The 23,144-nt window shown below is 45.9% G+C and overlaps 1 protein-coding gene across 10 annotated transcripts in view; it reads right to left on the reverse strand.

Moving 5' to 3' along the window:
- The window catches only part of LOC148638614 (protein TANC2-like), a 224,060-nt gene that overhangs the window by 177,926 nt on the left and 22,990 nt on the right, over nucleotides 1-23,144 (reverse strand). For 3 of the 10 annotated variants that reach the window (XR_015930926.1, XM_088622757.1, XM_088622748.1), the window contains exon 1: nucleotides 1,850-2,155. Coding sequence is in view for 5 of the 10 variants with exons in the window: in XM_088622757.1 (XP_088478883.1) it covers nucleotides 1,850-1,871 (22 nt within the window). In the remaining 5 variants the exon portion in view is untranslated. Of the gene's footprint in view, nucleotides 1-1,849; nucleotides 2,156-12,151; nucleotides 12,284-23,144 lie in introns of those variants that run through there. The other 7 variants (XM_088622749.1, XM_088622750.1, XM_088622753.1 and 4 more) reach the window with 4 other exon arrangements.

The raw sequence follows: 23,144 nt of genomic DNA on the forward strand, positions 1-23,144 counted from the left end.
CAGACACTGATAAAATGACCCCGGGTCACATCACTAACTGAACAGGATTCCCCAAGCAGTGAGGAATAACTGGTCAAGTGCTGCCAGCAGTTGCGTTCTCTTAGGCTTCCCTGTGAGCATAGCGGGCCACCAATCAGCACCACCTATCCCATCCGGCACTACAGGACCAGTACTGTCCCCACTGCTGACTGGCTCTGCAGGCAGGTAGGCGACAGCAAACCATCTGTATTTTCCCATCAGCTCTAGGGAGAGGAGGAGAGGACGAAGGCAAGGGCTGTAGGGCTTAAAATACTACTCTAAAAATACAGGTAACTGGCAATTCCAAGTGCTTTTTTTAAAGAAAGAATGTAATCCAATACAAAAAAAAAACAACTCGATAACATAACACAATAAGCTCCAAAGTTATCTACTTACACGTTTATTAAAAAAATTAAACATCGTCCAGGAAAGCTAATTAGAGAGAAGCTAGTAGACCCCACTTGGTGAAGAGCTGTGGTCATATGACACAGCCGTCGGCCCACTCCCTGAGAGCACATAAAAGACACCAGCCAGCCAATAGTGTCCAGCCATTTCTAACTGCTCTATCCAAAACATGGCCAAGGGGGAGCTGGAGCCTATCCGGGCAAGCAACAGGCAGGGTACACCCTGGATGGGACACCAGTCCAGTGCACGGCACACACAGATACACTCACACTCATACCAGGGCTAGCTTTATGCTTGGACTGCAGGAGGAAACCAGAGCACCTGGGGGAAACCCACATGAACATGGGGAGAACATGCAAACTCCACACAGACAGCACCCCAGGAACTGAACCCTGAGCTCCAGTACTGCGAGTGCACCACTGTGCCACTCCCACCCAGCAACAGAGTCCAGTACTCTCACAAAGGGCAGAGCTTTTACCATTCAGTTACTGTGTATATACGAACATAAACCCCATCAAGAGGTTTTCATAGGTTCAACCTGTACAATATAAAAAATGATTAATGTAAAACTGGGGGCCAAAAATTCTCAACTAAAATCATTTCAACACGATTATCTCCATCGACAGAACCAGCTTACAACTGCACTTTGAAACACCCTAGCGGAGTGCAAAATCAGTCTGGGCCCATTCGTTACATTTTCTGCGGGTCAGCTACGTTTTTTTCTTTCAAGGAATGTCCTTTCCGCAAGATGTAACCTGAACCACAGGTTCTGTGAGGAAAAAAGGCAAAGTTTTTTAGCAAACGCTGACCCCCCAGACCTTGCAAGCTAAAAATACAGCAGCAATCTTGCATTTTGCAGATTTAGTTTTTTTTTTTTAATGAAGGTTATTTTGGCTGAATTATAGCCCACCCTCGTTTCTCAGTACAATTCTCAGCCGTCGGCCTCCAAACACACCTCCGCCCCCCACCTAGAATTCCCCACAGGTTAGGAGTTGGGGGTCTGGTACTTTCCCTCTGGGGATGCGCTTCCCTGCAGCCGGCACACGGCGACTGCGGTGCCGGCTGACCCTCCGACACACAGCCCGCCGGAACCAAACACTACAAAGATATTTATTCTCCACACCAAGAGCCGTAGGTGGGGGTAAGGGGTGGAGACACTCTAAAGCCATCCGTTTGATTCATTCAACACAAACATTAGTGGGATATCGGCCATTCGTCCCTCAGCCCCTAGCTGGAACCGTCTTCACTCCGGTCTGGAACATTCTATAGCGCATTTTTTTTTACTCATCAGTAAAGCAACCCGAAAAAAAAAATCACATTATCTCCGCCAGTTACAATGAAAAAGAACTAATTCGCCGGCTAAGGAGTTCTTCTTATTATTTCCAAATGGTGTTGAAGTCTGCCTCGCAGCCAAGCCAGTACTTACAGTGCAGTTCGTAAGAAACCATGCGAACAGCCCAGATATCGCCAGGAGCAAGTGTACTTGCGGATCAGCAGACAGCGCTTGGCACCATCTGGCAGTAGCTGCTAACTTGGAAGGGGGAAATATGCAGCTTCAAACACGTAGATATAAAAATATACATTTTTAGAAAATGTAACCCCCTTTCCGTTTTCTTGACACGAAGTGCGCACATCTAGTTCTTTCGGAGAGATGCTCAATGATCTCAATACGGGGTTCCCCCCCCAGGCACAGAGAAACGGGGTGCTGACCGAGGCCTCCAGCTTGTGGCCGGGGACAGTGGCACCTGCCGGCTACACTCGCACTCCCAGACACCATAGCAACCGTTTCCTGTGTCAACACAGCTCTTAAAGTGGACACAACTACTTTTGTTTTAGGTGGATCTGAAGACCATTGATAAATACATCCCCTGTGTAGCCAGATGGATTTACTGAATCATTCCATGATTCTTCCGAAAAAAGGGAGATTCCTCTCGCGTGGAAAGCGCACACAGACTCACTTTAGACCCAGACAAATATTTATTCCAACAGGAAGGAGATGCATATATCTGCGATTATTGTACACTACCATGGTTTCAGAGCATTAAATAGCCCATCCAGCCACTTTCCAACCACTTGATCCTGGGCATGTGTGTGAGAGCCGAAGCCTATCCCAGCAAGCAACAGGTACATGGCCGTGTGCATCCTGGACAGGACGCCAGTCCATCGCAGGACACACATCTAAATCAGAATCCAATGGCAGGTTTTGCTCATTTGAGACCTAGACAGGTCATTACCATTTAAATGGTAAACCTAAAAGACACAGAGGGTCCCAGCACTGCCTCCAGCACAGAGCATTAGAAAATGGACAGTTCCCTATGTTTAGGGGGACACAAATGAACGTCTTTGTGTGCCACAGGATCATAATGAGGAGGGTTGGAAAACAAGCACCAGACACAACCGACCCATAAAATAATATCTGGTGGCTCTCCTGGGACTTTCCCCATGTCAATGTTAGACACTACATTCTTAACCTTATAATAACAGTGTGCAGACAGGAAAGTATAGGGAGGAAGGAACTGCCCTGGGATTTATTTCTTCACAATAAAACACCTCTCTTTGTTTCACCAGGACAACAAAACAAATGTTTCCATCTGTAGTTCAGGAGAACACACAGAGCGGTCGTATCTGGAAAGCTAACTGCTTAGTTTTGTAAAAAGAAAACTTCCTGAGGCCACTCTTGTACAAGAAAGCAGGATCAGCCAGAAAAGACAAAGGAGACAACAACACAGCTCAGAGTCTAAGCGCCCTTTTAAAGGTGGCATCAGCCATTAATGATTACAGGTGGTCTCCTCAGTGAGAAATGTACAGTAGCAGCACGTTTTAACCCTTTCCTAGGTCCACCATTAACCTGCAACTGGTTTAAGTGCTGGAGGTCATGTTTGGTCATGCCTGCCTTCTCCATAACGGCCTCCACGGGGTTCATGGGAGCCTTCTTATTGTAGTGTCCTCCACCCCAATAGTGCCCCCTGCTGGTAGGCTAGAGGGCTGGTTCACAAGTGTGAGAACAGACCTGGTAGAACACAGCACTGGCACACTCTCGTCACCAACAGCGAGGGACAACCAAGTCCAAGCACACTGGAATCGAGCCTCAGCTCTCTGGTCCTGGGAATCACAAGCGATCGTCGCCTCACTGCAGGGTGTCGGTGTATTCCTGTATCCACTTCAACCACAGTAATAGCACACTGGAGGCAACTTATTAAACAATTACTTCTAAACACATGGCAGCTTCTAATTACAGTGATTCAGGACAAGAATTCCGATGTGTTTGTGTGCCTTTTCTGTTGTCACGCTGGCTGGGGTTACCAGCTGTTAGGGCCTCCATCCTTGCTCAGCTCTGATGGGGTTTGGTATTGGGGACGTCTAGGTGCCGGAAAGGAGGAATGAAGATTAGTAAGCACCTTCAGGAGACCAGAAACAAATTCACTGCCATCTGCTTGGTTCAGCGGCAGAAACACGAGAGGCTGCAGACAAACAAGCCAACGTCACTCTTATGATTTTAAGGTTTTAGCCTCTCTCCCTCTGGGAGAGATTTTGCAAAGCAAACTTGTTTATAATGTGCTTATGTGCCCAACCATGCTACAGAACAGAACCCTGTTTCAAATTTGACTAATAAGCACTGCAAAAAAAAAGCAATGCTTTAAAAACGTGCTCAACAGAAGGAAAATACTGTTTATTTTAGATTACAAAATTTTCTCAACAGGAAACTGGGCCAAGGGCTCTCTGCCCTAAAATGTAAAACTTTCTTATTGTATTTTTTTTTAATAATGACCCTATAGTTTAAATTATATATAAAAGTCTGAGTTTGTTATCGATTGATTTGAGCTAAAGCTTCAGGAAGGCGATTTAAGAGGGAAAAAAAGTCCAAGAAGTAAAGGAGGGGCTGGCACGCTGTAAGGGTACGAGTTGGCACCGCGTCCCGATACAATCCGACTGAAGCCATGCAAGAGCATGCCTGGAATCAATAAAAATCACAAAGGCCTAGCAGCCCTGCTGCTCTTCCAGTCTTTAAACCACTTCATGTACGGCAACAGAGATTCAGAAGATGGGCAGAAAGTATTGCCTCAGACTTCCTTGTTACTATTTTAATACGGTGGCTATACCTTATATTTAATGCAGAATGCTGCAATGACACATACCAATTACAAAGAACAATCAAATAAGTTTTCAAGCGAGCGGCTCAAAGTTTTGCACAATAAACAAATAAACGAAGCTTTCATTTTCGCCCGTGTGTTCTGCTCACGTCTAGATGGGATAATAGCAGAGGTACCATTTGCGTAAAATATTCAATCACATCATTATATTCCAATTCAAAAGAGAAATACACAACAGGGCTTGAATAGACTGTAATTTCCTACAGAGGTGGGACTGGATGAGATGACATTCCAGACCGCAGAGCCTGTTCTTAGAATGGTCTTGGAACAATTATCTTTCCATGATGAATGCCCCAGGCTCTGCTGATTGATTTATTTATGCAGCCTAATGCATTCTGAAGCCTAAATAAGAGTGTTCAGCGATAACGGACCGAGGCAGTGTGTGGGTCGCCATCAGCGGGGGATGATGCAAGGTATTGTCTTGTACAAAAACCTGCAAAGTTAATTTGGGAATATGAACAAAATCTAATAATTTAGGACGGGTCAGTAGGGCGGCAGTTAGGCTGCTGCCTCACAGCTTCTGGGTCCTGGGTTAGATTGCAATGGGGCACATTCTGTGTGAAGTCTGCATGTTCTCCCCACAGTTGTGTGGGTTTGTGCAGTGTACTCCATTCTCTTCCCACCGCTCAAAGACATTCTGGCGAGGTTAACTGGAGTCTCTAAGCTGTTCCTGTGTGTGTCCTGCTATGCATTGTCATCCCATCCAAGATGTAGTCCTGATTTGCACACTATTCTTCAGGGATTGTTTCTGAGTAGCTCCAACGCTTAGCAGGAATAAATGGTTTTCTGATGATGAATGGTTGGATATGATAAATAAGGCAAACAATTCTCGTCTATTCTCAGACCTCGCTCCTGTCTGCCTTTGACAGCCAATGACAACGCCGGCCTGCAGACATGTAGCACAGGGTGCTGCTCGGCTCAGACGACCTCTGTCTGGCCCTTTCTCTTTTTCTTTTGGGGTGCATGAGAGGTTTATCTACTGCCCGTTTTTCTCTCTCCCTCACACCTGAAGAAGACTCCACAGCCGAAATGTCACGTCTCTTTTCTTTTCAGCACGGAAGAAACCTTTACTCGTTCCTTTCAAGCCTAATCATGGTGAGCTGCCAGTCTTGTAACAGAGTACAGGAAAGCCAGTGGTAGGTGACATCTCTCTCTCTGAAGTCCTTTCAAAACGTACAGTATGAGCTCTTGATGCGCAAGGCAAATTCAATTGAATCAACCAGTCCTAGTGTGGTCAGGCTGAGCTTACCTGAGCCAAGCCTGTACCCTAAAAAGGTTTAAGGAGACAAACCAACACCTGTGGTAAAGCCTCTCTGTGCCTGTGACTTCTTGCTTGTTAACCCTCCGAGCATGAATGGCACTGAATTCAAGAGCTAAGATGTATTTTTGTTGTTTGTTTTCTCAAATTCTAGCCCTGACCAGAAGAACGCCGTGGTGCGTAATTACAGCCTCCTCCTGCGCCCCCTTTTTCCATCTCTCTCTCTCTCCCATGCCTGGCTCGCGCTCGGACACCACAGCGAGGAGCACCGCGAGAGGGCCCGGTGTCGATGGTCAAAAGACATTTTGTCAGACAAAAGCTCGTGTCAGCCATTTCCAGCAGGGAACGCGACGCGGTCTTGAACGCAGTTAGCCTCCCTGTCCGTTTCAAAGGCAAGACTTAACGAGCCTGTGCTTCCAGTCAATTTGCAATGTGCGGCTCCACTGTCACCCCCATGTAGGGCAGCCCTGTCACGGCACGTCTCTAGGGCAGCGCTGTAATACAGCGGACAAAAAACGGAAACCCTCAAAATAAATTCCAACCAGAAAGGTTTTAGTAATAGATAGTAAAAGGTTTCAGTAGCAAAAATTTTAGTCATATGCTTTATTCTCCGTATTTCAGAGGGCACAGAGCAGACCGACCTGCTGCTTTTGGTGACAAGAAGAAAAAAACAAGAAGAAATCAAGGGACATGAAAGAAGATGAAGGATGATGAAGGAGAGAAAACGTGATGCAGATGAAAAAGATGAAAAGACTCTGGGGGAGAGGATCCTTTATTAATATAGGTAGGTGCTTCGCCAGAGGCCTCTTAGAAAGCCCAGGGCAGCTAGAGCTCTGGACAGCAGGATGATAGTTTTCCATCCCAGTGGAAAAGGGAACAGGGGGAGTCTCAGTTATATGCTTTCACAGCAGTGCTGGGGCCTGAACTGGGAATCCCCCTGTGAGCACTGGAAAAGCACACCACTGGTTCACTTGTTGCACTGTGGATCTTGCCAAATAAAGACATTTCAGCAGCTGTCAGTCTTCCCAGCTTACATCAAGACGCTACACAGCTAATACTGAGTGTACTGAGAAGAATACAGCACGCCTGATTTATTTTAAAGAATTAACTGCCCTCTGATGCATCACGGAGCACTGACAACAAAATGTACAGCTGACTAATAAGCCGTTACCTCTTTCATAACACACACTACTCCAATTTCTGACTAATGGTACTCACGCCTTTAGAAAAAAATCACCTATGTGTCAGAAGCTCTTGCTGCGGGTACAGTTATTTAATGATGACCGACATCTGTCCAGACAAATGCTTGCAAGCCTCTCTTATTGACAGCAACAGCATGTTTCTGTAGGAAACCCCCTGCTACATTTGTACGAAGGGGAGTGGATTGCATCAAAAATGAAGTGATAACTCAGCTAAGAAACACAACTACCATCACAACGAAAAAGCTGAAAATGATCTGGAAAGACTATATATATATAAAAAAGGTCTTCATTAAAACATTAATTACACTTCCACTAAAGCGCATAAAATGGAAAAGGCAGGAAGGATTCCAATTAAAAAATAAATCAAAGGAGAAGAGGTGTTAAATTCAATCAAAAAATAACGTGCTATGCATTTAAGACCAAGTTTCAGTTTGGACTTTCACAGCAATTTTTAAACAATTCTCAGACATTTTAAAGAAACAAAAAGCTTGATAATTAACTTATGTGGATGATTCTCATTTTTATTAAAAAGTTGCAATCTACGCTGAAATGTGAATGATTAATTATACGGATTCCGAAACAGAATTGGAAAAAAAATTTTGAAAAAGAGAAATGTCTTGTTTCATGGTTACAGCTCGAGGACCGAGGTGACTGAGGAACACAGACGACAGGACCAGTCGCGACTGTTTCCAAAAGGCTACAGACATTTATCGACACAGTACCACTGGGTCCCCACAACACTCCCCAGGAAAAGAAAAGAATGCTCTAGGTTCCTTAATAACGAATCGCAGGAAAGGTGATTAGTGATATCAGGGAATTAGGAGTTCAGGTGGGGGGCTGCGTCAGCATGCGTAGGCCGCAAAGGAACAAGTGATAGGTTTATTCCATGCTGAAAAAAAGAAGAGAGAAAACACAACGTTTCGGCCGTGGAGCCTTCTTCAGGTGTGAGGGAACTAATTCTTCAGGGAATTCGTTCATTCATACCTTTTTTTCCCCCCCAAATAAAATGGGAACTGGTGCACGTGATGTGCCGTGTTCCTGACCCCCCTGTCTCTTTCACACCGATGGGTTTCCTGCGGCGCGCGTGTGTGCCGGGGTCAGCTCACAGTCCCGGCGCGCTGGCCTGAGGGCTGCAAACCAAGCCAATCCACTTCGGGAGGCGGAGGGGGAGCCCCTGGCACCAATCGGTCGAATCAAGACAGAGGAGAGAAAAACCAACCACAGACACAACAAAAGCAGGGATGGCGGCGCAAACTGGCACACGGCAGCAATCTAGCTGAGTCACCACATGCTTGGTCATGTTTTGGTTATGGAGCCTCCCTGGTCCTTCACCTTTTGCAACTTCCAGCCTGCAAAGGGAGAAAGACCCCCTTTCAGGTGTGCTAACCAAGAGGCATGCTATATTAAAATGAAAAGTGGCACCCTAACCAATACCTCCGGAACGGATCGCAGACACAGCCGGCGCTCAGCTCGGAGGTGGGGAGACGCGTGGAACACAAAGGGTTTTAGGGGTCTATGGAAAACCTTGCCTGGCTGGAAAGATACTGGATGTTGGGCAAGCACATTCTCTTGGGTCTCTGGATCGAGGTGACAAAGTAATTAATTTCATAGACGTTGGGACTGAAGCTTCAGTCACACTGCTTCTGCTTCAGGTACCACATCTGCCTGTACTAATGCCTGTAAAACTTTAGTTAAGGTTGTGCACAGTAGCTTGTCAATGCCTGCAGTAATTCCAGTGATGAGCACCTTCTTCTATCAATGAAAATCCATTTGCAAAGGTTAAACTGAGCCCATTATGTGACAAAAACTATTTCCTTACAGTCCGTCTCTAATGGGGTATTTCAGCCTACTGTCTGTCATTAAGCATACTTCAATCTCAAAAAAACATGTAAAGCAAATTCATTAAAAAGATGAGCCATTACACCAATGAGCCTTACACTGATCACACAGTATAGGGTTGACTACTTTCTTATAATGCTTTTCTTTGTATTACACTGGAAAGGATATATAAAATTCAATTATTTTGTTCCAGAGGCACTATCCATTTTGGCTGGACATATTCTGAATCTGTTTGCACAAGGAATTTAATCAACTTCATATTTAAAGAGCTTTACAGCACAGGAATATTTTTTAAAAAATATTCCAAATTAAGTCCACTTAACCTCAGCCTCCTACTCACACATGGCTAAAAGCAAGTAATCCAATAATCTCTTTACATGCCCCTGCTGTTGTTTTCGTCATTATTGTTCTCATCCTTACATGTCTCTTTGCCAATTCAAAAGAGTTACGCAGTAAACTTGCAGAGCGCCACAGATTGACATTGGCTCCATTTCACAGCCAAACAACAATTTCATGGATGGACAGTCACAGAATAATTAGATAACCCCCCCGAGCAGGCACATTGATCGGTCTGGGTGCAGGAATAAGACTGTTTTTGATGGGTAAGCCCTTGCTAGAGAACACAATCATTCTTCCGCATGTTGACGATTAAGAAATTCACACTCGCTACACTGTCAGGACATAGACTCTGCTCCCATGATGCCCTGGGCTCCAGACTTCACATGGACTTAGAGCTCAATTTCCCACCCATTCCAGTATGAAAGAAGATACTGGAAGACTGCGTTGAGAGTCAGTGTGCTTCTTAGTTCTCTGGACAGCAGGTAATTAAACAGTGCACAGTACCAGTGTTCTGATAAGGATTCACATTGGGCAAAACATATTTTTCCTTTTTTGTACTGAAGAACTCTAGTAGAACTACTGCTTCCTTTCAAACAAGAACGCACTGTGGTGTCCTTAAAATACTTTTTGCACAGTACTTATTTTCTGAAAGGGAAATGTCTCTACCAGGCTTCATTTGCTTTTAAGAACATCCTTTACATTCCTGAGTGTCCCAGACAAAAATCTAGAAAAGGACAATGAAAAACACGACCCATCTGGTTGACGTTGTGGGAAAGCGTGGCAAGAATGAAGCTTCTCCAGTCCTGGCGTCACTCTGCTCATCCCTGTCGCAACAGGCGTGTCAGCCGCCAGCGGGCGGTGGCGCAACCCGTCTCGAGCGACGCGCTACACGCGAGAGCCCAAGGACAGGAAACTCGACGGCTCACCCCTCAAAGCAGGCCACACAACTGCCCCGCCTGTCCCTGCGCTTTGATTTTTGTGCCTCACGATCAAGTCTTGCCTTTCAGTTATCTGTGTTTTAACCCACCCCTTTCTCTGCTCGTCCAAGCCCACGCTCTGCTGGAAACGTCTTCGCGTACAGCAGGTCGCCCTTTGTAATCCTGGCGCGCCAGCACAGCGTCCAACTTCAAACAGAAACTCCTGCAGGCAGAAACTGCAGCTACGATAACAGTTCAGCAAATCAAGCTTTACAATACTTCACTTGCCCACCTGCTGGAGCGTCTTCACACTTGCAGCTGGAAGTCAGTGAGGAACGTTCAGAGGAATTCATGCCCAGTGCCTGTACAATTTTTCCACAAGGCTGCTGCCACAAATTCATCTCCTGCTTTTCTTTTAGTTTCTGGTATGGCTTATGGCTTCTTATCAGGACTTAGCGATGGCCTATCAAATCCGCAATAACATTTTCCACCTTGCATCCCAAATACCTTGCTATCTAGATATATATATAGCCCAAATCTATGCACAAGGCTATACACAGGAGACCAAAGGACAAATACAGATAAAAGCAGGCACACAGGAAGATGCTGCAGGGAATTTTACACAAATTCATTGCCTCCATCCCCTACATACAGGGGCTACAGCTTTTTCGAAATAACCTGGTTAGATATTCCATCTCCAAACAGTTCAATCTAATTAGACCTGCAGTTGCACAACACACCATTCCATTATACTTAATGCAATAAGTTATAGTCCAGGAGGGGCAGGTACAGGGAAGAGACTCAGTCTGAAGAGACTGTTCAAAAGAGCTCTTATCAGTCACTGCTGATAACAGTTCCTTTAGTTAAATGTTTTAATCTTTACAACAACATCAGGGTATCACCACACTATCTGTTCATAATACAATTAACTCTCTCTGGACAGTGCTAATAAGTTGCTCATAAATTATGCTTTTTTGGGCACCACAAAACATTTAATTGTAAAAGACTATAGAGATTTAAGATGGCTGATTATATATAGTTGGCAATCTACACAAATATTTTAAATTAATCCAAGCTGTTCATGGGTTGCAATTCTTCCATTATTCTCTTTGCATTTAACACATAATCATCCCAGACCATACAAAGAAATAAGCTGATATAACATCAGTTACATTTTATTATATCTTAAGGGGTCAATCACAGCTGTTCTTCACCAGGAAAGGAAAAAACTACGCTCCTAATCCCAAGAAGAGGGAGAAACAAAGACCTTGGAAAAGTTTGACTGGAACAAGAGTTCTGCAACAGCTTTCCAAGTTCACTCCGAGTCTACCCCCTCCAAGACTGTTCCGCCAGGATTTCATTTCCTTCTCCGGGGCCAATTTTCTGCAGGACCGATACAAATTGCTGCCTCATTAAAGTGTTTGTAAACTGTACGGAACAGGCTGGCTTGGGGCTGCTAGCCTCTCAGCCCCCCCCCCGCAGTCGAGAGCCAAGCCCCCCCGCAAACCCGCTAATGATCCACTTGAACCAACACACGCCCAGCGGTTGTGCTCGAGCAGTCCAAGTCTTGTCAGGCCACCGTCTGTGCAGTGAGGATATTCTGCCCACTTCTTCCAGCCCCCGAGTCTGCCACTTCACGACAGGGGAACATCATACTGCTGGCATAAAACTATTCGACTGCACGTGAGGCAGGGCATGACATGCACTCACAACTTCAGAGCCCAGCCACATTTAAGTTTTAAGTGGGTTAGCAGGGCACATTGAGCTGCCTGTTCTCGTATCTTCGGTCCTTTCAGAACACAACAAGGCTCGCTGAAAAAGCCTCACCTACTGAGACACCTGAAAGGCTCATAAGGATAAACAAAACCTCGATAAGCAGAGCTCAGGGGGACCCCACGGGTGCTCCCCCTTCCCCTGAGATGTGCAGGTTACAGCACTTCGAACCGGGGAAGAAACACAAACGGACGGGGATCAAAAAGGGGAAAGGACGTGCTAAAATCGGGAAGAGGCAGGAGTTTTTACCGTCCGTGGGCAGAAGCAGACCTCACAAAGCGCCCTGTCCGGTGATGTCCCGCAGTGCCGAAAGTCTGTATTCCTCTGTGCTTCCTGTGCCCAGCCCCGCTTCCATTCCCAGGCAATAAATCCAGTGATGTCCTGTGGAGATAAATACACAAAAGGGCCTCTATAAACAACACGTGGTAAAATAAACACTGCCTAGAAAAGAAACTGCATTAAACCACGTGTACTGCGCATAATCAAAAACCCGCCGATGACTTTTCTCTCTGATTGTGTTCAGCTCCTGTGAATCCATTTTCTTACTGGCACACATTGACCCAGGCTATCCAACGTTTCTGGCACTGGGACCCTGCCGAAATGAGCACTGTCCTTTGAGGAGCCAGTGATGGCAGGGAAATGGAACCGACAGACCCCCCAGGTCAGTCTGAAACAAAAACTCTCCGACACCTTCAGTTTGAGAGTCACTGGCTTAGGCTGTTCCGATGCCTTCAGATCACCCCTGTCCAAGGCTTGAGAAAATTTAGGATTTGCAAAATATTCTCTGGTGTTGTGTGTTCGATTTGATTTAACTTGTAGTGTGCGAACTGCAATAGCTCTGGGTTTATTTTAGATTATTTGAGATACATTCAGCGGATGGAGTGTTAATATTAGCCAAATTCTAACTCCACAGAAGCAAATCAAGTGTCTGCTGCTGAGAAGAAAATGAAAAGGAAAATGTCAATAAATAGTCCGGTATGTTAGGGTTATAATTATTTGTTATTGCTGCCTGGACAGCACATATTCTTCGTTGCAGAAGAAGGCATCTTCCCTTTGCAAGTCTGAGATGGTCATTCATCGCCCAAGACTTCTCCTGCAACGACAGGGGGTGTATTATGGGATGCTGTGATGCTCATTAAAGTGCTTTCCAGCTGCAGCGGGATTTTAAACTCGAACGGTTTCTCATTTCCACCACCAGAGTGGAGAGCTAAATGAGAGACCACCTGGGCCCCTGTGCCAAAAGAAAATAAGAATTTCAGGGTCTATTAGGTTCTTCGGAATTGCCTGTTTTCTCACTGCTGGGAACCCGATTCCTGGGACTGAATCAGGCAACACGGACACATATTTACCTCCGTGAGGCCAAGGAGCTCCGGCGGCTCTCGGAAAGGCAAGCAGGCCTGTTCTCTCAGAATGGATGAGGCAATTTCAAATGAGGCCAATCGCCAGTAAAAACCCCGTTTCTTAATTTCGCTTGTGGGCAATATTCCCAGTAACTGTAACAGGTGGCAGTTTGCCCTGCTCCTACTTTGTTCCCTGAATTTTATGGAGCCTTCCATTATAAAAAAAAAACACACAAAATAAACAGCAGTCTCAATTAAGAGGACTGAGGATATCTCAATCCAGATGCATATCAGAGAATCACTTTTAAAATGATATTGAGGGCCACGCTATCCAAAGATTAAAAATGGAGTGCATTGCTTGGATGTAATGTCTTTATCCATTCAAAATGTTTCCCAAACCAAAAATGGGGAAACAATGGGACATGCAAAACAGCTTGTTTTAAAAAGCTCCGAAAAGCCCAGGGAAACCCCCTATTATACATATGTGGTCTGATTGGAACACTGATAATCCTGCACAAACTCTAGAGGAATTTGATGTGCCACAGTGATCACTGTTTAACAGCAGGGGCCTGTTTACTGCGCTGGATTTTGTCTGTTACCCCATTGTTTGCTTCAAGAATATTTAATAAAATGTTTTAGTAATGAAACAAAAGGGTATTTTTCAGAAAAAAAAAGTATCATAACCACCACAGGGAGAAGCAGAGCCCCATCCTTCTATCACCCCACATCCTTCACACTGCACATCTCCACTTTTGTTTATTTATGGTTATTGCTTCAAGGGACATAAAAGGAAAAAATGTGAAATATGCCCTTAAGTTATAATGGCACATGTGTTCCATTATGCTATTCAAGTGAAGAGTGAAAAAACATCATAAAGATCTTTATAGTGTGGACCGTGTGTTCAATTCATTCCCCTTTATGGGCTGCTCCTGGTGTATAGAAAAAATCATAAGAACAGTTTGTCTAAACTACAAGAAAAGAATGGCCTTATCTTCCTCGTTTAGTTGCTCCTATCTCATTTACCCAAGAATCTCATTTTTCAGCAGAGAAAGGAGCGAGATTCCAGACCACAGCTAGATCGCCTGTTCCAGGCACCTACCCTTCTTTGTATTGAGGGCAACTCTGCCTCCATCTCAAGATGCTAAGGCTTGAGTAAAGGTAAGACCAAATGAGCCGAGACCAACACATCCGTTTTGTTTTACAGCTGTCAAAAAGGTTAGCAGCACAAGCGGAAAATCACCCTGAGGGAGTTTCGAGTCTTCGCTCAGGTAGGTTGCTCCAGCTGCACACGTCGGTGCCAAGTGCACATTCCACTGGCCACTCTGCTTTGCCCTCCTGCCCTCCTGCCCCACAGCTCTTGCGTTCCGGCCTAGATGCAAGCTGGCACAGTCGCCACACTCCTGCTCGAGTGCTCTCCAGGTACTCCGGTGTCCCTGTGCATGTGTGCCCTGACAGTGCCCTCTCTGGTGTGTGCGGGGCTACACTCCCCCTCCCTGTGCCCATCTAAGAGTCCAGCGCTCATAGCAGATGGAGGTATTGAAGTATGGGTCGACTTCTCTTCATTTTGAAGTTTTGTGTGGCTTGACTTTGCTGGAATCTCTTTATGGATCTTGGGGCACATCAATAACCGCAAACTGAATAATTTCTTTCCTTCTAACACGGTCTTTGTCATTTTTTGTATAATAAAGACTGAGAGGCCCAAAGGTACATAGTCATTTGCCTCCATTAAGTCTAATACAAACAGCTTAGCTGTATAATGCTCACCGGACAAATTTTGTACAGACACATAAAATAAACCTTTACACCTTTTTCGCTACCTCTAGATTCCTGCTGTTCTCCCAGGCCGTTCTTCTCTGTGCAAGCAGATGAACTCTCATTAAGTACAAACTGCTAACTGTAGTGGGAATGACAGGAGCCGCCAGCCGCCACACCACCAGCATGCTAATGTGCTACATAGGCCAGTTCAGGAGAACCTCAAGCAGCAGAAACACGGCAGCTGCCCAACAGTGCCGCTTAATGGTAGGGAGGAAGAATGACACTTCATTCATGCAGTTACACGCCATGGTACAAAATCTGATCGTTTTTGGCTTAAATGCGAGACGGATGGGATGCAAGATCTGTAATGGATATCACCTAGCTCTTTTGCTTTGCATTTTACGTTGCGTGCGCACAAGTCTATTAAAAACATATCTGCAAAGCGCACACCAGCAGGTCTGGAGCGACCTGTGTCCTCCTGGCCAAATGCGATCTCCCCCACAGACCGTTGAGCTCAGTTCCAGAGCGGAGATCGGAAACACGCAGCCTGCATTCTGCCTATGCTAGAGAGGTTTTCAAAACTTTCTAAGATGTCATTTAAAAAAAAAATAAGCTTATGGTTTTGGGGGGTTTGTAGGCTCTTCCTGGTGTGAGTATGTCTGTGTGTGACCTTTGATGGACAGGCCGTCCTGTCCAGGGTGTATCCTGCCCATTACCTGCCTGGACAAGCTCCGGCTCCCCTGTGAGCCTGAAGTGGATAAAGTGGGTACAAATCAGATGGATGGTTTTGGGGTGTCTTGCTAACTGCATTGGGGGAGTTCACTGTGGCCCTTGGCATGTGGCCCTTGGCATGTTATAGGCTGTCCTCTTCTGCACTACTGATAACTGCTGATAAGACTGTGAGCCACAAATCATGGAGAGAATTCAGTTTACACACGCAGAGGAAAGCTGTATCCACAAACATTATTCAAAATACAGCTAAAAGGGATTACTGCAAATGTACAGCAATTTTCTTAAAGGAGCATGTACTGTACATAAAAAAAGTAAGCTTCAAAATAAAATCAGAAGTTCATCAGAGTTCGCCGCCTCACAGTTATTCATCATAATCAATGGGTTAGATTAACGGGTGGGCTCTACTGGAATAAAAGCGTTTATAATAAAAAAAATCATACTACAACATGAAGAGCAGAGCAATTAAGAGCAATTGTGCTCGTTCTGTGGGTAGCTCCTCTCCACAGGCTGATGGGAACTGCCGACCACTGGAGGAGGAGTGAAACACGGTAACATGCAAATCGGAGCTCTGAGTCACAGCCTCTTCACAAACCTGCCATTAAACTCCTTCGGGGTCTACAGAAAACCTCCAGAAAGAAGGGGCAAAAATCACTAGAACTGCCTCAGGGCCAGAGGAACGCCTGAAAAAGACTTTCCAATGAAAGCTCCATCTCCTATCGCTCTGCACTCCAGTTCTTTTCTCCCCTCCTCTCAGGAGTTGTCATTCCGGGTTCACAGCCAGGGCTGTGACAGAAAGCAGACGTTTGAACATGACAGGCTGTAGAAGCTGGAAGTATTTATATACCCTGCGGAACAGCCTAAACCTCAGCCATTAATAAACGAATGCAAAAGACACCAACATCCGCTTCATGAAAAAGACCTTTAAGGTTTAATTGATTCACTACCATCTGTAAACTGGCATTTGTTAACTTGCCCTTCTTGGGGAACAGGAGAGCAAAAGAAAGGTTAGGATGAAAGGAGACCCCATTCAGGGCATTTGAGGCACCCAGCAGCGAAATCATTTTTGGACTGAGGAATACAGACTGAGGCAGTGGTCAGCATTGCAGTCTCACAGCGCTGGAGATCTGGGTTCAATTCCAGACCTGGGGTGCTGTCTGTGGGGAGTTTGCATGTTCTCCTCATGTCCTTAGGAGTTTCCTCCAGGTGCTCCAGTTTCCACCCACTGCCCAAAGACATACTGGTTGGTTAATTGGCTTCTGGGAAACCTGGCCCTGGTGTGAGTGTGAGCGTGTCTGTGCCTGTGTGTGCCCTGCGATGGACTGGAGTCCTGTTCAGGCTGCCCCCTGCCTAGCGCTTGTTGATTGCTGGGATAGGCTCTGGCTCCCCTGCAACCCTGAATGGAATTAAGTGCTTAGAAAATGGATGGATGCACTTTAGACTGCCATCCTTGAAGAAAACCAGTGAAGAGTCAAAATCTCTTAACCAGCATTTTTCTTTTTGCCTCTGAGCAGTGAATATTGAAGCAAGTCCTCCCACCATTACACACTTCTCATTCTCTCGGGAGCAGGAAAAAAGAGCCATTTTCATTCAGAGCTCAGGTAAACGGTCACTCGAATCCAGGAAGACCAGGGCATGCCGAGGGGCTCCGATCGAGTTTAAAAGAGCCACACAAGTTAACAGAGCAAGTAAATGGACTGCGCAGACCGCCTCCGGGGAAACAGTGGGCTGCGCCCGTCTGCGAACCAGACCACTTTCCACAAACAGTGAAGTGCTCCCAACTCTGCACAACTGCTCGGAATCAATTTTGATTCACACCCTGTTCTGAGATAATCAAACACAGCATCACCCTGGATTTCCATTTTAAAGAACTACTAGCATTTACATGGTTTCCCCACACTGCTGAAGTACTTCATCACTACAGAGCGATGGTGTGGGTTGATGCGTCTCGCTTTTACTCCGTCTTGTGACTGCAAACCATTGTCAACTCTCATTGTTCTCACACTTCCAAATGACAGCTCTGTCTACTAAAGCATCATTTTAAGGTACTCTGCTTTTCCATCTTGTCATATTTGACCAAATGAAAGACAATAACCTACTTGAGGACCCAGAGCCACCCGTTCCGAGTGCAAATGTCTGTGCTGAATCATTTCAGTCACAGGTAACAAATACGTTTAACTACAAAAGTCACATGGGTGTTTGAGGCAAAGTAAATGTGGCAGTAATGTGATTCATGACAAAAAGAGCTGGCTTTCCTGCATTAACTCACTGCTTCTTTGGCGATTTAGTTCCGTACATACACATTACACAGCTTACATTTTGTCAGATTCTAGCCAGTGGGTGAAGCAGAGATCACGCCTGTGTTTACGGACGTTCATGTCTTTAGCCTAGTGCCCAGGGTGAAAGCGGTGTAGTTAATAAGCCCTCCTCGTCATTTCACATGGCACGTTGCGTCTCTCTGTGGGATTTTAAAACGGCTTAAATTTGCGATCTGTCAGCTCAGATTTACAAATGATTTACAAAAGCAGAAGAATCCATCGAGGACCAACCTGTTTCCGATCTGGTCCTTTCCTACCCCTAGTTTTCTCAGAAAGAAGCAAGACCCTTCCCTGACAGTGGTACAGTAGACCACGGATTTTTCTATCCAGCCATTTTTGAACCGATTTTTAAGAACTTTATTTTCTTTTCACAAAAAAATACAGGGCATCACAAATTAGAAAGCTTTACATTAGTATACATACTTAAAACAGTATATATGATCACATCTCATTACATTTTGACACGGTACCAGTTACATAGCAACAATTTATTTTGTTCTGGTGCAAATCACATTCTTTACTTAAACACGATAATGTTTTTCACAGCATCTTGAGATATTGTCCTATGCCCTCTATTTCCCACAGGTTTTCTGCTTCCTCCCTCCCTTCTCTTCACAGATCTCTGAGGTAATAGTTCTCTCGGGTGATGAACAGGGCCAGGCTACCTGCTGCCTTGACTGGGACCTCGATGCCTTTGAACAGCCCCATGTTCCTCACTCTCCACAGGGCGTCTTTCCCACTGATCACCACGGCCCAGATCCTGTCAAACACGTCAGGAGGAAGTTTGACAGGATCTGGGCCGTGGTGAACAGTGGGAAAGACGCCCTGCGGAGAGATGCCGTACAAAACGAAAGCAGCTTCTTCAGACACAGGGTCATGAGGAAGCCAGAGCCGGTCACAGTAACCAAGGGGTGCACAGCAGCACACACTCTGGAGGGGATGCCAGTCCGTCGCGGACAAAGCGTCTACCATCTACCGATTTACATCAAAGGGTAACCAATGGGCACAAGCCTCAACCAATTTAATCTGCACTAAACTGCAAGAAAGGTTCACCAGGCTTTACGGGGTCACCTTGTCTCATAAAAACACAAGGCAGAGATTTTGCTGAATGAAATGTTGACATGCAATTTCCATTTTAACGAGTCAGCGATGTTTTAATGAGCAGCGGGTATGAGCCCAGTAGTTGAGACGCTCTGACAAATGTCACTGTGCACACGCAGGCCAGCGTGTGGTCTGAATAGCTCGGCCAGCGGGGGCTAACCCGTTACTGCTGCTTGCCTGTTTTCACGTAAGGAGCGTTTCTGAGGGAAAATGACAGCCCTGCCTCGTGCTTCCCTCCTACAATCCGGCCCCAGCGCTCCGCTGAGGTGACTCCAGGACAGAGGCTGTGGCTGCATGTGGGAGGGGGGGGGGTGTATCCCAAAACAGGGATAACTACAGTCTAGACGCAGGGCTGGTACTTCAACCAGGGACGCCATCTGCCCCTAGAGCCGCTAAATCTCACTTAGAAACAAGAGGGAGGGAACCTGAGGCCGGAGGAGATCTTCAGCCTGCTCTGCCACGAACGCCTTCAAAACCACAGGCAGATATCCTGGGGCTGCGGAGGCAGGGCGGTGGAAGCTCACAGGCAACACCAAGAATTAGACAGCTCGACCGTTTTATAGATATAACCCTTTAAATAAAAAACCTTTTTTTTTACAAAATGGAAAACATGACTTTAAAGACGGCTGAAAGAGGGCAGGGAGGAGGGGACAGCGCTATCTATGAATATTTAACCGAAAGGTCTGTAGGAGACTGTGCAGGGATTAGGAAGACGGGTCTGCGTCTGTGCACTGAAGATGAGGGGGGGTACAATAACTTTTTGGGTCCTGAAAAGGAAAGCATGAAGTCCAGCAGGCAGTGCAAGGAGAAATATCCATCTATCCTCTTCTTCTAACTGAGGGTCGTGGGGGAGCTGGTTCAAGGGGTGCAAGGCAGGACACACCCTGGGCAGGACGCGTCTGTCAGTCAGGACTTCTGCATAAAGCGTATTCAATCCTACAGGATCCTTCATGCCCTTGGTTTAATGAATAACTCCTCTCAGGCTGGCAGATACAGATTTCCCCACTTAAAACCAAACAGGTTCGGATTCTCATTTACACCCATGGCCATGAGCTTGCTCAAGAGGAGATTCTCTTGCTCAAGTTTGTTTGTGTGCTTTTCTTTATGTTGTTTGCTGCTGTAAAACACGTTGCCCTTTGGGGATAATAAAACATGCTCTCTCTCTGTCTCTGTCTCGCTCTGAAAGATTCCTGGACTGTTTCCTCCACACACAGCCCGAAGCGGCCCTCCGTGGGAGGAGGGTGTGAACGTGGCCCCATGAAGCTCATAGGGGAAACAGCTCCTGGAAGACACTGTCCGAAACGGCACAAAAACCTGCTGAATTGTGACAGCTCCGTTTTTTCCACCACACACACACACCTCAGCGAAGAAGCTAATCAGTTACAACCCTGCCCACCAGCGAGCTCGGGACTAACCTTCCCGTCCTGAAGAAGGGCACAGTGCCATTTCATCGCCCCAGTCAGCAGAGACACAGCGCCGCTCCCATGACTACATGGGGGAGGCGTGAGAAGGGCCCGGGGACACGTCCTGGATCTAGAAGGTCACGGGTTCCAATCCCAGGTGTGACATTACTCCAGTACCCATTAAAATGCCCGCAGGACAAATTCAGGTTGCTGGAGTTAAAAGCATGAGGCAAGTTTGTTAAATACCTTAATAATTATTTCATTGGAAGGAGCCTTATCAGCTTTACCTTTTTTTTTTGGCTTGCTCTGCTGGCAGTAGGGGCTTAACGAGGTTAATTTGCCATGTGGGGGGAAGGCAGGAGGTGTCATCCTCACAAGATTTTGCAAGTGCAGGCCCAACGGCGGGTGCCCAGCACCCTGGGGACCTGACAGGGAATTAGAGCAGACGGCAGTGGACAGCTGAGCAGGCAGGGAGCTGGGTCTTCGACGCTGGAGCACCGGAGGGTGGATTAACCCCCCAACCCCCCCTTGCCCTATCCCCCCACCTCTCTTAACACACACACACACTCAGACCTCATAACATGTTTCTCTGGACAAGCTGTCAAAAACCCAGCCAGATCCCTGCGTCTGCCACAGCCTAATTTAATTTAACACCCGGCCTGCCCACAGCAGGAGGGAGGGGAGGCTGTTTCAGATTTAACTCCAGCCACACTGCACAGATCACAGCCACAGCTCGCTCACTCCCCCACGCGCAGTTGCTGATCGAACTGCTGTTTTTAATTACGGCGCTGAGATAAACATACACTGAAGTTTACCCCGGTATCCTGACCTTCACCGGTCATGGCCTCCTAATAACCCCCATCTATGAACTGGCTCGCTGGTCTGCACACTGGTGATAGTGGAGGGGAGTCCCCCTTACCTGTACAGCGCTTTGACTGGAGTGACCGTCACAGCGCTATAGAAATGTAAGGAATGATTTTTTACAGAATCGTACCATATCAAGAAAAATACCGGTCACCACAGTCACTTCGATTCCCATCTATTCATAAGAGTCTTCACACCTCAGACATAAAACCCCCATTGGCCTTTAATTTATGTTTGTAGAAACACAATAAGCACATTCAGCAATTAAATCCTTAATGGCGACACTCATTATATTTGCATTGCCATTTTTTCACTGCCGTCAATAATGACCACATGATCTCCGAAGAGTTGAAACGGCACTGTTAAAAAGAGTTGAATCTAGAACGCACTGCCACACAACCTGATACAGCCGGGCAGCCCTGACAACTGCAGAGCCCCTTTTAAAAAACCACGTGATTATTAGAATAAACCCTGGAGTTGTTACAGATCACCGCACTAGTGCAATTTGTGGTATTGCTGATGTGCTTTTGCTTTTTAAAATAACACACATGGGCACGTTCTCCATCAGTACACTCAGGCCCACTGCATACTACAAGGTACAAACAATCCAGCCGACACAAACAGAAGAGGAGTACAGGTGCTTGAACATGCTGGCAAACTGAAATGTTTCCAGGAAGTGCTCATGCATAGAACAACAACATTATCTCTCCAGGTTCAACATGTTTGGACAATTCTCACACCTTGAGCCATTCACCATATACAGCCAATCCACTTCGCGTTTACTCAAACCGCCTAATGACAGGAGAGCCGAAGTTTCGGCATGAGCTGAAAATCAGAATCTGAGCTTGATCAGCAACATACTGATTGATTCCCTCATCCAAAAGGATGATGGGGGTCTCGGGAACAAGCTATCCAGTTATCCTCAGATCAATTAGCTCTGCTACAGCAAACAACAAACCAGCTAAATGGCAACGATAGCCTCTTATTCTGTAGGCTCTTATTTTTAATCTCAAGTTGGTACTTTGATATTATTATAACGTTGCTTCTTTCACAAACTAAGCAGGTGTGACAGTATACATTATTTTCGGGATCTGTTTTTGCTTCGAAGCAAGGGCGATCAGATTGACCTTTAATGGTACTAGCAGGTGTGTAAGTACATCTCAAGAAGTGGATGCTAGCATCTGGTTTTTGAACTATTTCTACGTTATGGTCTCCAGCAAGCGCCTCATCATTACAGTGGTCTTCCAGTGTCGTCAGTACCACTTTCACAGCGCCCCATTGTGATGTAGCTTGTGTTTGAGTGCTTCAGGAATGTGTTCTCCATTAAAAGGCTCCCTAGACGACGTGATTCAAAATGATCTGGTCTTTCCATGACAATGTAAATAAGGAACAAAACGGAATTCTTTAAGTCTCATTGCCTTATTATCTTCTTTGGCAGAGTTAAACTCTACCATGCGATGTTGAGAAGGTGTGACAGGAAACTTATTACAAATCTAGACTTTAATTTGTGATGATAATTCCTTTGTATGGAAACACCAAGCGTTTAAACCTTCCCAACATGGAAATTCCTACCACTAGCCAGTTGGTCCTTGCAGCCACACTCTCGTATCACCACGCTGAGGGTGGAGCGATCAGGAATAAAATGGATTCATTTGCATTATCTGTCTTCTCCACATTAAAATTACATTGACAAATTTGTCATTTATCATAAAAGATTTTTTCCCCCCCAATG

This window comes from Lepisosteus platostomus, chromosome 28, assembly GCF_059453375.1.
Source record: "Lepisosteus platostomus isolate fLepPlt1 chromosome 28, fLepPlt1.hap1, whole genome shotgun sequence".
Taxonomy (NCBI): Eukaryota; Metazoa; Chordata; class Actinopteri; order Semionotiformes; family Lepisosteidae; genus Lepisosteus; species Lepisosteus platostomus.